We start from the raw sequence: 16,823 nt of genomic DNA, 5'->3' as shown, positions 1-16,823 counted from the left end.
TGATGGCCTCCTGCATCCTGCTAGTGCAACATGGCAGATGGCATATGCGGGCTCTGCAATGGGACCTGAAGTTTCAGTGGGCACAGCATCAGGGCAACCTGTCCAATCACGTCCAAATCTCGGAGGACATTACCCGTCAATTGCAGTGGTGGCTCACGAATCGCGATTGGGTCAATGGCAGATCCCTCTCCCTTCCCCAACCAGAGTTCACAGTGGTGACGGATGCGTCCCTCCTGGGATGGGGTGGCCACATGGGAGAGGCGGAGATCATGGGCCTCTGGTCTCCGGTGGAATCCCAGCTCCATATCAACCTTCTGAAGCTGCGGGCGATGCGACTTGCTCTGAAAGCCTTCCTTCCCTCTGCCCGGGAACAGGTAGTGCAGGTGTTCACGGACAACATCACCGCCATGTGGTATTGCAACAAACAGGGCGGGGTGGGGTCGTGGACCATATGTCAGGAGGCTCTGCGCCTCTGGACATGGCTGGAACATCGAGGCATGTCTCTGGTGGTTCAACACCTGGCAGGCTCCCTGAACGCCAGGGCGGACGAACTCAGCCGCAGATGCATGTTGGATCACGAATGGCGTCTGACCTCTGACCTCTGACGTGGTGCAAGGTCTCTTCCTGCAGTGGGGAGAGCCTTGGTTAGATCTATTCGCCACCAAAGAGAACGCGCAATGTCCTCAATTCTGCGCTTTTGAATTTCCAAGGCGGCAGTCGCTCGGAGACGCTTTTCGGTCTGTTGTACGCCTTTCCACCTATACCACTTCTGCCCAGAATGCTGAAGAAGATCAGGCGCAAACGGGCCCAAGTCATTCTTGTGGCTCCGGATTGGGCAAGAAGAGTATGGTATCCCGAGCTACTCAGTCTGGCAATCTGTCCTCCGATCCGACTGCCTCTTCGGGAGGATCTTCTGTGCAACAGCAGGGGACGGTCCTTCACCCGAACCTGTCCAGCCTCTATCTCCATGCGTGGAGATTGAGCCGCGATAGTTGATAGCTTTTGACCTTCCTGACGAAGTCTGTAATGTAATTTTGGCAGCCAGGCGTCCCTCCACTAAAACGGTATACGCTTGTAGGTGGAATACATTTGTGGCATGGTGCACAGCGAAGGCTGTGGATCCCCTTTCTGCCCCTCTTTCAGAAGTTCTTCTGTTCCTCCTTTCTCTGGCCCAGCAGGGCTCTGCTCTGGGCACTATCAAGGTCCACCTCTCGGCCATTTCCGCCTTTTTAAGGCTTCCAGATCAGCCTTCTCTTTTCAAGTCCCCTGTTGTTAGTCGTTTCTTTAAAGGCATTACTCAAACGTTCCCTCCGGTCCCCTTTATAATGCCTCAGTGGGACTTGAATCTTGTGTTGACTTTTTTGATGTGCGCTTCCTTTGAGCCGCTTCACAACTGTCCTTTACGTCTTCTCACCTTGAAGACTGCTTTCCTGGTTGCTATCACCTCTGCCAGGAGAGTGAGTGAGCTCCAGGCTCTTTCTTCTAAACCTCCTTTCCTTTCTGTTCATCCGGACAAGGTGGTGTTAAGGACCCGTCCTTCTTTTCTGCCCAAGGTTGTCACGCCCTTCCACATCAGGCAGACCATCATTTTGCCCACCTTCTTTCTGCCTCCGCATCCTTCGAAAGAGGAAGTGACGCTCCACCGCCTGGACCCAAAACGTGCACTCTTGTTCTATCTGAAGCGCACACAGCAGTTCCGGGTGAATGATCAACTCTTTGTTGGCTACGTGGGCGCCAAGAAAGGTCGGGCTGTGCACAAATGAACCATCTCTCAGTGGGCCTTTCTGTGTATTAAAGCCTGTTACTCCTTGGCTAAAAAGGAGCCTCCTGTTGGGCTGCGTGCCCATTCTACTCTGGCGACGGCAGCCACTACCGCTCTGGGATGGGGAGTCCCTTTGCAGGATATCTGTCAGGCAGCTACATGGTCCTCACTGCATACCTTTACCAAGCATTATTGCCTTGACAGCCATGTCCGGAGAGAAGGCTTCTTTGGCCGTTCTGTTCTCCAGGACTTTCTGGTGTGATCTTGGTTCGCAGACCCACCACCGGGGTTGGTATTGCTGAGGTATCTATTCTGAGGTAAGGAATCTAACACTAACGTGTTTCTTTCAGATGGACAAGTTACTTACCTTCGGTAACGATATATCTGTAAGAAAGATTAGTTAGTGTTAGATTCCTTACCGCCTCGCCCATCCTCTCCGTTCTGCAAACTGATTTCTAGGGTTAACGTTATCCCTTTTAGGGCCCTAGTTTTATGCACCAGTGGTCAGTGTCTTGCATGGCTCTGCATTCCTGGCGCAGAACGTCGTGTACAGAACTGACGTCAGAAGTCTCCATGACGTCATCTCGACGCATACGACGCCCACGACGGACGCGGAGCCGCACAACGCCACCTACTAACGCGCACAGGTACTGCTAGCGAAAACTTTCAGGATCCAGTCTGACACCTGGGGATATTCTAAGGTAAGGAATCTAACACTAACTAATGTTTCTTACAGATATATCGTTACCGAAGGTAAGTAACTTGTTCTATAAAATCCTAAAAGAATTTACTTACCAGGCGTTGTGTCCCCTCCATTCCTCCATCTAAGCCGTTCTTTGACGATCTCGCAGGCCATTATGAACAAAAGATCGATAACCTTTACCAGTCCCTTTACTAACAGCGCTGTATCCATAAAGCAAGCCCCTCTGGATTCTTTGACCAGCCCCCTGTCTACAGCTTTAGACTACTTCCATCCCGCCACTACTGAACAAGCATTGGGCCTGCTTAGCAGGACTTAATCTGGATCTCCTGGTGATCTTTTCCCTCTTCAGATTATCGCTACTTTGGTCCCAGAACTACGTGCTCCAAATACGGAGCTGTGTGATCTTTCTGTTAATCTGGAAGCTCCTCTTACCAAATGGAAAGCTGCTCAGGTTAAACCCATTCTTAAAAAACCTGTGGCCAACACCACAGACTTGGTCAAGTATAGATCGATATCGTTGCTTCCTTTTCTTGGAAAAGTTACTGAGTCCCTGGTTAACCACCAACTTGTTTCTTTTCTAGAAATCCATTCCCTATTAGACCCCTCCCAGTCAGGTTTCCGTGCTTTATATAGCACAGAGTTTGCCGTGGTGGAGGCCACTGACACAAGCAGGCTTGTCTTAGATCAGGGGAGCTCTGCCATGCTGGTTCTCCTGGATCTGTTGGTAGCTTTTGATACTGTCTCTCATTCAATCCTAATCCGGAGATTAGAGTAGATCGGTGTCAGTGGCAAAGCTTTTGGATTGCTGGAAAACTTTCCGCTGAGTGAATAAAGGGGTCCTCAGGGATCCATTTTGACCCCTATCCTTAATATATATCTGAGGCTCCCCTGACTAAGGTTAAAAATGGCCTCCTGGATGACAACCAATTTTCTTCAGCTTAATTCCAGTTAGACGGAAATTTTGTTCTTGGGAAGGCACATACAGTCTTTTCTACCGACTGGTGGCCTTCCGAGTTAGGCATGACCCCTGCTCCCCAAAAAAGTGCTAAAAATCTAGGTGTTCTCTTAGATAACAACCGTTCCATGAATCAGCATGTCAATTAAATTTCTGGGATATGTTTTGGTGTGATGCATATGCTCAGAAAGGCCTTTCATTAGGTTGCTTTGCAAACCAGGAATTCTCCGGTCCCAGCACTAATAGTGAGCCACCTGGACTATGGGAACTCCCTTATTGTCGCAATGAACAAAGGCCTTTTCTCCAAACTCCAGGTGGTGCAGAACACGGTGGCCTGTCTTGTCTGCAACCTTCCTCCTCAGTCTCCTTCAGAACCTATATGGCATTCTTTTCATTGGCTTCCTATAAAAGAGCGTGCTCTTTTTAAACGTCTTTGTTTGGTTTTCAAATTTTTGCATGGCAATGGTCCATGTTATCTCATAAAACAAGCTGAAGCCGTATATCACGGCTCGCCAACTCCTACTGTTACGTCCTAGTCGTATTCGTACAGCTAGGTATGGAGGCTTCTCTTTTTCGGCCCCCAAACACTGGAACCAGTACCCCTACAGTTACATTCTTGTTCAGACCTACCTTCATTTAAGAAATCTCTGAAAACATGGTTGTATAATCTTTAAAATTATCATCGAACTGTGACCTCTGCGGGCCACTCAAAGGCTTATAGATCCCCTCTGGCATGATTTATGTGCTTAAATCTATAAATTAAATTAAATCAAATCAGATTGTTAACTTTCATTTCTATTCATTTATTTCCAGCCTTTATTTAAATGTACTAATTACCAGTGGCTTAGATACCTCTTCGAAAGGGGGCATTTCCTACCCCTCTGGCCCTGCTTTTGGAGGAGGTTTCTTATTTCACAACAGTTTGTAAGGCAGAGTAGACCTTGGACCTGACTTTGCATTCTTGGAAAGTAAACTGGAGCATCTTGCTGAAAAGATTCAACCCTTTTCCAGTTTCTGTAGAGCTTCTATGAACTACATGGGCGAAAACCTTTTTTGACCCAGCAGTCAGTAGGCAGATTGCCAGGTGCTCAGGTGACCTATACTTTTCTCCCACGGATTGCGGTATAGTCTGGTGGTTCAGATATAGTACTCAAGGCAGACCCAACCCCATTTCCTTAGCCTGGACCTCAAATGTGCACTATCCTATTACATTAACTGCCTTCAACACAACGGAGTGGACAATCAGCTTGCTGGAGCAAAGAAGGGCTCGACACAGATCGCACTTTACATCAGCCTCAAAGTTGTCTTCAGTGCCGTCCTCCAAATCCTCTAACAAAAGAAAAGTAGTGGAAATACAAGAAGAGTAGAAGGATGGAAAGCAACACCCCTAAATGTCATACACGTTCCAGAGGGAGGTCGCCTCAATGCACTCCGCCTTCTGTGGCATCCTCATCGGAGCAGCTTGACATCTGCCCAAGGAGCCCCTTTGGTGCCTGCCATAGGACCTGTTCAAGTCTCACAGCCATCCTAACCTTTTACTGCACCTTCTGGAATTTTCAGAATTGGGAGTCCTATTCATCCCAATTCCTACACACCATTATGGCATTGTTAAGTCAAGCAGTGATCTATGTTCCTAGGCTGCAAGCTCTTGAACCTTTACACAAGGAAAATTTCAAGATGATGTTCCCGGCTTGGGTAATTCTGGTGTTGAAAACTGAAGCTTGATGGTGTCCTTTGACTTGCAGCCTGGAAATGTCCAAATACCAAACCGGCAGTTGTACCAGAGGTACCTGTGTTCGTAGTAGGCTCTCTACACTAACAGCATGTGGTCCTCTTGTCTGGGCTAACATTGGCACGCCAAGACTTCACCAAGTTGAAAGTCAGAGTTCTTGGTGTTCCCGTACCTCAGTGATTAGCTAACCAAGACGAGCTCGCTCCATTTGATATTGTACCATTTACAGGCAATCGTGTCCTCGTTGTTTGACTTGGGGTTTTCTATCAATGCATTCAAGTCTCACCTAGATCCCTGTTAGTGCCTCCTAGGTATACTAGTTTCCTGCATTTGTTTGGTCACATACATATAATGGCTTTAGAGTACTCTGAAGTGGTGCCTTCATCGTCATGCTTCCATCACAGGGAGCTTCGTGGGACACCATCTGGATCTTTTGAGATACTGCAGCAGACTTGTACTGGTGGTTGCAGCGTTGTGATTGGTGAGGGGAGCCTGGGTGTGCTTCCTGGTTCCTGTGGAGTGGACTACGATGAGTAGCGACAAGGAGGTAAGGTACGTTTTAAAAAGAAACTCTTTCTTTACCCCTACACCCTCCTCGCCCCAGCCCTTCACCCTGCAACCCCTGAACCGTGCCAGGGGCCACTACACAGAGCTATATATTGGCATCACCCCTACACACTGACTCTATTTCCTTTTTTTCAATACCCTTCGATGCAGGTCTGGAGCGCTGCTCCTCAACTTCTTGTCCGTGTACACCAACTACACAAACTTTCTGATGAGAGCGTGTTAGGGTAAATGTCCCCTCTAAAGACTACAGGCTTTAACCTATGCTGCACCTACAGGATACAGATGCCAGTTATGAATCCACATGCCATTTGCGCCTAAGTTCCAAGCATGACTTAAAGTTCTGCGACAAGTGCTCTCTGATGCACCTGAAGGCTATCTGGGAGCGTGAACCAAAGCTTTGTCGCTGTAAACAAGAAGTGAGGTGATTGGATGAAGAACAACTGCCTGCAGATGAACATAGAAAAGACAAAAGTATTGATCTTTGGCAACAGCAGCAACACGATTCCTGATGGCCCTCAGGCCTAGGACCCACACCCACTCCCTCCAACCATGCCAGAAACCTTGGAATCATCATTTACAACAAGCTCACAATAAAATCACAGATCAACTTCGTCTCCTTTACCTGCTTCTTCACTCTGTGCATGCTACATAAGATCTTCAAGTGGCTACCCCTACACACGAGACGCACCGTGACACAAGCCTTCATCACCAGCCGACTGGACTATGGCAATGCTGTCTACATAGGAATCACGGCACAACTTCTACAGAGACTTCAGACCATACAGAACGCCACTGCTCAGGAAACTCCACTGGCTCCTGGTGCAGAAGAGATGCCAATTCAAGCTGCTGACCCACGCAGTCAAGGCTCTACTCAACCAAGGACCCACCTACATTAGCCACCTCCTGAAATTCCACCAACAATCGAGAAGACTACGCTCTGCCTTCCTTTCAATTGCCCATACTCCCCGCATCTACCGGAGCAGAAGCGGAGGACACTCCTTCTCTCACAATGCAGCAAAGACCCAGAACAACACCTCTGGACCATCACTTCTAGAATTCCGAATGACCCTCAAAACCAGACGTTTCGAATAAGCCTCCGGTGCCTGCAAGCTTCTGGATACCCTTTTGGTCGATTAGCTGTGCTTTTATAAATCCTGATTGATTGAGTGATCACCTTCGTAGTGCCAGTTCCATTACCGATCTAATTGTTGGAGATGGTCCAAGACGCCCTCCTCGAGTATGTCCTAAATGAAGTCGCAAGGCCAGTCGTGGCCCAGACATAAAAGTCTAAGCGGGAGTTCAATCTTCCCCGCCACTTTGGATGCAGGGAGAGGTTGTGAAGTTGGTGTTCCAAGTACTTGAATTTTTCTGCCATAGTCCAATTCCAGTCCTGTCTCAAAGTTGGAGCCAGTGTCCCCTGAGTTAACCAGGCTGCAAGTTGAGGCCTTCAAGGAGGCAATGCTGCAGCTTTTCAGATTATCCTGGGCCCCTTGAGTGCTTTAAGTCCCCATGGTCCCCCAAGCTGTCCAATTCCACTAACTCTTGTGGAGTCTGCATCAGCACAAACTGAATCCTTGTACGGCCTTGCCTGGCTCCTTTCTGGAACAAGCCACACCTGCACACCTTTGTTATAGGCCATGCAGTTTCCAACCGGTTCGCCGTCGGCCTTTGCCAGTTTTAGATCGGACCCAGATGCCAGTTTTGGATCCATAGCAGAGTTTGGCTAAATCTTGTCTGCGCCACTTTGCAAAATTCCTAAGGCCCAGCTTCTAGTCTGAAAAAGATGATGATGACATGGTGAACTGTTTACTTCCCCCTGACAGCATTGATGCTGGTCTAGATTTAGACTTCCAAAATGCTAGTGGTCTAGACACTTCAGTTGAGAATGAATTGGTCTTGCATTGGTCTCAGCGCTGTCAGTGAGCCATCCTATTGCTGAGTGCCATAGGCCTGCCCCAATAAACTTGGCCTTTCTTATGCATCATCTCACGCAGGAAAGCCCATTCATACATATTTCTGTCAGTATAGCAAACTCCAGTGCTTTCCTCATAGCTCCATCGGACATGGAATGGAAGTGTATTGATGTGCTGGGAAAGAAGGTTTTCTCTCCTGCCTGTAGTATGTGGTTAGAAGTGTCCATCAGAAGAACAAGTTATTTACCTTCAGTAATGTTCTTTCTGGAGCATACTCTGTGTAATGGAAGAATTTCCTCACCTACTTACACTGTCTATTCTATGGAGTTGGCTTTTGAGTTCAGATTTGGAGAACACATTTTAACCCTTATGGGCAATGCTTGTTGCAGATTAACATTTTTTCACTGCTGCCTGACTAATAATGCCATACCAGGATGTTTCTGAAATCTGATTAATTTTCACATTATTCCATGTGATAAAAATGTGTGGCCATGCTAGTCACACACTTTTCAGGATGAAGAAAATTCATATTATTTAAAACATAATTCATAATGCAAGTGGAAACAGTGCGGTCTAAGTCCACGTGTGATTTTGGTATTAAAAACCTCAAGGAACTCTTCTAGTATAAGTGGCCAAAAAGATGTAGGACTCCTAACTTATGAGAGAGAATTACAAAAGCTCTCTGCAAAAAGTCTGGACGTAGCTTGCCTGTTAATAGCCTTAACAAGATTATTAACTCAAGTACATCTCTCAGGTAGGAAACATATAAAAGGGATCATAAAAATAGTAAATTCAAGCTACAGGAATAGGTGTATCACAAAAGACTTTTCCAGCCTGGGCACAAAATAGTGTGCAAACAGTGCTCAGCTTCATGTGTGGGTCAGAAACTAATTGAGATTTAAGTCAGAGAGAGCATTGAACAGTGTCTAGATTTATGAGCTTGTCTGCCCAAATAGTAAATCCCTCAGGGACAAAAAGTATGAATGGCTCAAAAATAAAGTGAGATTAAGAAATAGAAAATACAACAATTGAAAGAGGGGGACACTTGTAAAGGGACACCTGAAAATAGATGCAAAGCCCCAACCTTTCCCGTCAACTTGAGGCGAATGGAACACTTTAAAATTAATACAACAGTCAAAAGTAATATCAGGAATGGAAGCTTTGGTTGTTCAGGGGTTTGTAACAAATAAAACATTCAGTTGAACATTTTGTTATAGATTGTGAATCTTCAGTTTATTATTTATTTATTTATTTCTAGAGCGCAACATTCATCCGATTAGGATATCACGGCGCTGGAAGAGCGAGATCCACGGTAGGAGTGAGGTGATGATTGATGCGACTGTATCCAGAACTAGACCTTAGGGAACAAATGGGTTTTCAACTTCTTTTTGAATTACATATAGTCATCAGTAAGACGTAGTTCTAGCGGTAGTTCATTCCATTGAGTTGCCGCAAGGTGGGAGAAGGCGCTGCCCCCTTCCCTGGCTTTCTTGATACGTTTTGTCTCGGCCCGTGCCTGGTATCATGACCTTAGACACCATGTAGGGGCATAAAATTGAACTTTGTTTTGGAGAATTCTGGCACCGCAGTGATGTAGGGCTTTGTGTGCGTGGCTAGGAGCTTAAATCTAGCCCTTTGACACTCAGGCAGCCAATGGAGCTGTCTCATGCATTGTGACACTGAGCTACACCTACTTTTATTGCATACCAGTTTGGCGGCTGCATTCTGGATTAATTGCAGGCATGTGAAAAGATAGTTGCCATGCCCACGAATAGCGCATTCCCGTAATCCAGTTTGCCTATGAGTAGGACCTGTGTGATGGTTCTCCTACGTTCCAAAGGGATCCATGGGAATAGCCTTTTTAGTAGCTTCAAAGAAGCGAAGCTTCTCCTGCTCAGAGCCCTGACATGGTCCTGCATGGTTAAAGTGTTATCAATAAGGATACCCAGGTTTTTTGCATCCCAAATTAGGTGGGCTCCCCCGAAGAGTAGAATCTCTGATTTATCAGCATTCAATTTCAGTCAGTGGTCTGACATTCAGATCGCCATTTCTGAGAGGCAGTTGTTCAGTTTGATCCTAGTGCTCTCGTGCCTCTCTTCGAGAGCTATCATTAGTTGTTTGTCGTCCGCGTAGGAGCAAATACTGAATCCCCATTTCTCGCTGATTTTAGCCAGAGATGATACATAGGCGTTTAAGAGCGTAGGGCTCAGGGAGGCTCCCTGCGGGACACCATAGCTGATGGATTTTGGGCTTGATGAAAAAGCGCCCATTGGCACTGTTTGCGTTCTGTTGCTCAAAAAGGAGCTGAACCACTGAAGGGCTTCGGCATGTATACCCTTTTCTTGCAGGTTGTTCAACAGTAATCCATGTGAGACTGTGTCGAAGGCCGCCGACAAGTCCAACAGGATCTAGGCAGCGGCTCTCCCCTGATCGATTAGGGATCTTATATTGACCAGGACAACCAAGAGGGTAGCCTCAGTACTGTTAGTGGCTCTGAAGCCAGTCTGAGATGGGTCTAGCAGTTAATTGGTTTCAAGATAGTTGGATAATTGTTTATTAACCAGCTTCTCCATAACTTTAGATAGGTAAGGGAGTTGGGAGATTGGACGATAGTTGGCTGGATTGTGGATGTCCGTGTCTGCTTTCTTCAGCAGAGGGGTCACAATAGCTTTCTTCCAGATCTCTGGGAATACAGCAGTGTCCAGAGATTGGTTGAAAAGTTAGATTACATGTGGATATAGTGCCGGTATGATCCGAGATGAAATGAAGTGCGGGCATGGGTCAAGTGGAGACCCTGCTTTAACTTCCCCCATTGCCTTTGCAACTTGTTCCTCTGTAAAAGGGGAAAAACTTCCTAAACGAGATTGGGCGTCAGGGTGAGGGTCCATAAGATTCCCAATCGATCTTATCTATGGAGGGTTGATTACGGAAAGAAGAGTACATCTCGCTGATTTTATCAGAGAAGAATTTACTTATCTTCTCACAGCATTCTTCTGAAGGGGGGGGGCAAGGTTTGCAACATACTTGCTGGTTTGCAGAGATCTTTTACTAGTTTATAAAGCTCTTTGGGCGAGTTGCTATTGTTGTTTATTCGCTTCGCGAAATAGGTTTTCTTAGCATTCTTAATAGGATTGTTGTAGGTTTTCATCTCCACCTTATATAACAGCCTGTCCTTATCCTGTTTTGACAATCTCCATTTATGTTCCAGCGTTTTGCACTTTCTTTTTAGTGTCCTGAGTTTGGGCAGATACCATTTCTCTGATGGTGTTCTCCTTTTGGGTGTGTGTTATAATCTAGGTGCACATTGATCCAGTGTATTTGAGATCTCAGTTTGAAAGCTCACTGCTCCCATGTTGATGGGAGTGCACCTAGGGCATTTGGATCATTGAGGGAGGAGTGAAGTTGAAATGAGTCAGAAGTAAACAGCCTCCAAGCTCTGTTTGCCACTGATTGTGGCATAGAAGGGTTTGCTGGGGTTGCCAGCAGACTAAGGGAGAAAGAAATTAATTAATGATTTGTCCAGGAGAGAGGCCTGACCTCTTTGATATGGGTGGGCTCTATATTAGAGAACAGAAGATCAAGGGTATGCCCTGCAGTGTGCGTGGGTCCTTTAACCCACTGTTTTAGTTGCAGAATCTGCATGTCATTTTCCAGATCTTTCCATTTGATAAAACCTCTCCTGCTGCTCAATCCTGTTTTTCCCAAGGTATGCTGGCCATCTCGGAGTGGATGTGCAGTAATTTTCTACAGCTAAATGCCAGGAAAACAGAAATTATTCCCTTTGGAGACGCTACCATCTTGTGGTCCCCAACCTGGTGGCCCACTGAGCTGGGGCCCGCCCCATTGCCTAAGACCACAGTGAAAAACCTGGGCGTCCGCTTCGACCAGGCCTTGTCCATGAAGGACCATGTCTCTCACACCGTTAGTACATGTTTCTTCACTCTACGTCTTTTGAAGAAAGCTCTACCATATCTTCCAGACCTTTTTCGCAGGACACTGGTCGAGGCTTTGGTATTAAACAAACTGGATTATTGTAATTCTCTAATGGTCGCTGCCAACGAATCTGCTCTTAGCCGTCTGCAAGTGGTGCAAAACACCGCTGCACGTTTGGTCACCAAAGCTCCCAGTAGATCACCCTCTATTCCGCTTCTTCAACAACTGCATTGGCTACCAGTGAGGAGACGAGTCAAGTTCAAACTCTGTTGCCTGACCCACAAGGCATTGTGTGGTCCCGGCCCTTCCTACTTGACTGAAAGGCTTCATCGGTGCATCCCCAACCGCGATCTGAGGTCTGGATCTAAATCGATGTTACTCGTCCCTAGGATTAAGAGGACGCGCCTGGGCGGCAGATCTTTCTCCTTCCAAGCCCCTTTGGTTTGGAATCAACTACCTCTTCCGCTTAGACAATGTTCCGACTATCTTGCGTTCAGAAAGTCTCTTAAGACCACTCTCTTTTCGGAATGATACTACCCCAGCACATCTGCATAGGGCGGCGAGCGCTGAGAGACCCTTTCGGGGGTGAGTCACGCGCTTTATAAACTATGTAACATAACATAACATAACAGATGTTTGGCAACGGGGTTGTTTATTTTTTCAAAATGAACATTGAGATCTCCTATTACTACAAAGAGTTCGTGTTTCAAGCATGAGGGCAATAGTTGGGTGAGCAGTTGTGCACTGAAATCTGGTTGATATCCAGGTGGATTATAGATTACCGCTCCACCAAGTGTTATATGGCCACCTCTTAATACTTGAAATAATAGGATTTCATGTTCTCTTAGCTGTGCCACTGTACCAGGGAGGCAGGTAGAGCAGTCCTTAAACAAAATGGCAAGTCCTCCTTCCTTCCGATCTTGTTTTAGTAGTTTATACTTGACAGGCAAAGCATTAGCGATATCATGGGAATTATTTTCGTCAAGCCAGGTGTCTGTGACTAAAACTAGGTCAGGATTAGTCTAATTTATAGTGTCCCAGATCTCAAGGGAGTGTTAAGGTACAGACCTACCATTGAAATAAATGCAGTTCCTCTATGTGACCAATCTAACTGTGCTTGGCTGCACCTTTAGCAACTTAGACATGAAAAAAGGGACCTCCATATACCCTGGGTAAGCTTTTCTTACAGGGTGCCTTGTTACATGGTATGTGCTCAGGTAATGCAAGGAGTTTATCTCTAGAGTAGTAATAGTATCTGCTGTGGTCTGATTTGAGAGGAGCCGGGGTCCTGGCCCCTGGTCCCGGTCGAGCGCGGATGGGCTCAGACGGGCTTGCATAGACGAGCTTGCCTTAGGCGCGTCCGCTTGCACATTGTGCTAATATGGGGGAGAGAGAGTCAGAACTAATACGCCCACCTCGTCACCCGGAAATGGACTGGTATTGGCCCAGGGACTGACTGCCACGACCCTCCACACAAACGGCAATCAGCCGCGGTAGACCAGGGTTGGAGGCAGGTAAAAACAGCATGATTTTATCTCAACTAAAGTTTCCCAAATGAAGTTAAAATATGTACAGTTTTTAAAATGCTCCCATACGTTAAAATTTGCAGGTAATAAATCGATTATGCAAGCGGCAGCAGCCTTACCATGATCCGCTGTGCGCCCGCTTGCACATCGGGCTAATATAGGGGAGAGAGTGTCAGAACTAATCCGCCCCCCTCGTCATCCGGAAATGGACTGGGATAGGCCCAGGGACTGACTGCCACGCTCTCCACACAAACGGCAGTCAGCCGCGGGAGACCATGGGGCGGGGGTAAGAACAGCGTGATTTTATCTCTCCTAAAGTTACCCAAATGAAGTTAAAATATGTACTGTTTTTTAAATACTCACATACGTTAAAATTCGCCAGTAGTAAATCGATTAGTCAAGTGGCAGTAGCCTTAACACGATCTGCTGCGCGTCCTCTTGCACATCGGGCTAATATAGGGGAGAGAGTGTCAGAAATAATCCGCCCCCTCGTAACCCGGAATTTTGTTTATCAAAGAATGATCATTTATTTGAGCACAATTTAAATGTTTGTTGAGTACCAAAATATAATGTAAGTCGCTTCACAACAGGTAGCCCATTGCCAGAGAAGGGAAAGGAATAAAGCGAGTAGGCAATAGAGCACAAACTTGACCTCAGATAAGGATGTTGAAAATCTGTCTCTAGCACAAAGCACGGTGGCGCCTGTTGAGAGAAGCCAGTGTTTTGCAAAAGTAGACAAGGCATTGAGAGCTTACTAGTTGGTGAGAAGCAAACTGCAACAGTTGGAACGTAAGGCAGCCTAGCTGGGGCAGTAGTGGTTGGACGAACAGGGAGGATTGCCTTCGGTGGTCTGCTGTGTGAACATGTAGCATTGTGCCATAAGGGCTCATCTGGAACTAAACAAATAACTTGGTCAGAGATGGCAACTAAGATGCTGACCGAATATGGCTGCCACAAACGTTTAATCAACCAAAGAGGAAAAATGGCAGGTTATTACGTACTCCTTAGCAGCCCAGCCTAAAGTCAAAATTCCGCAAGTCAAAGTCAAAATTCCTCAAGTCAAAAACTGCTAGATATAATTTGCAAAGCCTGGTGAATAATTTCCAATATGGATGAGTAAAAATGCTGGAAAATTTTTAAATAAAATGCATAACACTATTTTCACAAAAGAACCCTTTACCTAAAATGCTTTCCTGTTATGAATGTCCTCTGATATAACAGTTTAACCTAAAAGCCCCAAACCAATCCTAACTGAAAAAGCTGTGCAAAAATCTCTTGATTAAAAATATCATAAAACAAGTCTACTGCAAATACAAACAACACAGAATGATGTGTTCAAATAACAAACTAACTCGTCACTGTAGCAAAGATGGACAGGCCAATGATCCATACAGCTGTGTTATGAGCACTTTTGAATGATGGTACAGGATACTATTGTATGTGTTTCCCAGTCCCTAGTGCTAACATGGAATGTGAAGCTTATAGCATTAAAATTAAAAGATTTTCTTCTGCCAGAGATCACTAAATGAGCGAATAAAACACCTTTTATTTTTTGTAAGGTGGTGCGAAAGATGAAGAATTTTACAGCCCTAGTGAAAGTGGAGATAATGCAGCTGAACGCCCTCAGTTGGAGCACAGCCGTGGGCCCTTACCACAGACTAAAACACTCTTCCTTGGATATGCATTTCTGCTTACAGCTGCTTCACTTAGTGATAAATTGACCAATCGGCAGAAGTCACAAGACTGTGTCACCGGAAGCAGTGAGGAAGAGGAGGGTGAGTTACCTATATCTCTGTATTAATTTATTTTGATTGAACACCGATGTTAGCTTGACCAGTGTTTCAGCAAATAGTATGTCTCAAAGGTTCACTGTAGGAAGGGGCTATTACCAATACAAGGTCCTTTCTTTCGGTCTCATATCTACACCGTGGACTTTTTCCAAATGCATTGTCATGTGTTCAGTACATGGCCCTTTGTGGTTTTCCCTATGTTAGCCTTACTGTGCACAACACAGGCCGCATTAGCTTTTGCACGTTACTATATAAACACGTTTGCTTTTGTGCCACATCGTATTTTCACACAGAACCTGCAGTTGTTTTCTCATTCTGTTCTTTCCTGGGATTTACGCAAGAAAAGGTCAGATAACAATGCCCCTTGTTTTGTTCTGGTCAGGCACTCACACCTAGATATATCACAGAAATGCGGCTGTTTAGGAACCTGTAAACCTTGTCATATAGGTATGCACTTCAATGTAACAGACAGAGAAAGAGATTTCTGAGAGAAGATCACGGCTGTATCTTAGATGTAATATGTTCATCTGTGTATGCTAAGCTCCGGGGTACGCTACTAATCCCAGAGATCTTTGGTGTATAATCAGTTTTCCTCTGTAGGAGGGGAGGAGGAGTTAAGCTAATCTGTCATATAATATGACAGGACGTTTCATAATATATTGAAAGTATACTGAAAGAGACTATTAGTTATAGATTCCTTACCTTAGATTTACGCCCAGGTGTCAGACTGGATCCGGAGAATCTTTTCTCTCAGCAGTACCCCTGCGTGTCGGTAAGTGGCGTCGGTCGACTCCGCGTTTGTCGTCTGCATCATGATCGCCGGATGATGTTGTGGTATTTACTTAGACGCCGCCCCTGCACGCTGACGTCAGTTCTTCCTTTTTCCGCCCCAGCCTGCGCAGATCCTGAGAGAGCGGTAACTTTAGTAATTTTTTGACTTTTTTGTTGACATCTTTTTCGAGTCGTTCGACTCCTGGTGCGTGTAGGGATGTCCCATCGTCGGACTGGCTTCAAGCCTTGAGACCCACAAGCTGATGTCTGTCAGGGAACCGCACCTCGTGTGCCTCTGGTGCTTGGAACTCGACCACGACCACGACCCAAAGATGTGCTCCGACTGTTAGGCCATGAACCCGAAGTCTTTGCGGGAAAACTTCTGGAGGCCCGGCAGTCGGCTTCCCGCCGCTCTAGGTCCCGGTCAAGAGGAAGGTCACCGGACCGGTCGCGGAGCCACCACCATCATTCGTCATTGAAGTCTTCGTCATCGGGTAAGTCAAAGCACTAGGAGAAGGTGAAGAAGCATTGTTGCTCTTTGCCTTCTTCCTGCCCTTCGGCCGATGCAACGCTGGGCTCGGAGGGTCGTCGTCCCCCGACACCGCCCTCTGAGCCTGCTGGGACGGTACCGAGCTTTTCGGGAGCCGAAGCATTTCCTGCCTAGATTTGTGCATTTTACAAAGCCCTCCATTCTATCTTTGGGCAGCCCGACTCCGCCAGCACGCCTTCGGGCCCTGCGGTCTCAGCTGGGGGCTCTAGACTTTCGATGCCGGCAGACCTTTACGCAGCTGTAGTGTAGATCTGAAAGAAACAGTTAGTTATAGACTCCTTACCTTAGAATTACCCCCAGGTGTCAGACTGGATCCGGAGAATTTTTCAGCAGCAGTACCCCTGTGCGTAGAAAGGTGACGTCGGTCGGCTCCACGTTTGTTGTTGGCGTCGTGATCGCCGGGATGATGTCGCGGTTGCAGGGATGACGTTGCAGTAGCTACTTAGATGCTGCCCTCGCGTGATGACATCAGTTCTTTCTTTTTCCGCACCAGCCAACTCAGATCCGGAGAGAGCGGTACCTCCAGTCACTTTTCACTGACTTTTTGGCGACTTTTTTCGACACCGTTTTTTAATCTTCGACTCTTGGTGCACAAGGGATGCCCGGTTTCAAGGCCTGCAG

General features: G+C 46.5%; 1 protein-coding gene across 10 annotated transcripts in view; it reads left to right on the top strand.

Annotated features, from left to right (window-relative positions):
• TP53BP1 (tumor protein p53 binding protein 1) overlaps positions 1–16,823 on the top strand; it is a 956,094-nt gene that overhangs the window by 759,249 nt on the left and 180,022 nt on the right. For all 10 annotated transcript variants that reach the window (XM_085644315.1, XM_085644316.1, XM_085644314.1 and 7 more), the window contains one exon: positions 14,651–14,866. In XM_085644315.1, coding sequence (XP_085500441.1) covers positions 14,651–14,866 — 216 coding nt within the window. The remainder of the gene's footprint in view (positions 1–14,650; positions 14,867–16,823) is intronic.

The sequence above is a fragment of the Triturus cristatus genome, chromosome 3_1 (genome assembly GCF_964204655.1).
Source record: "Triturus cristatus chromosome 3_1, aTriCri1.1, whole genome shotgun sequence".
NCBI classification, from domain to species: domain Eukaryota; kingdom Metazoa; phylum Chordata; class Amphibia; order Caudata; family Salamandridae; genus Triturus; species Triturus cristatus.
This window is presented reverse-complemented; position numbering and strand designations above follow the sequence as displayed.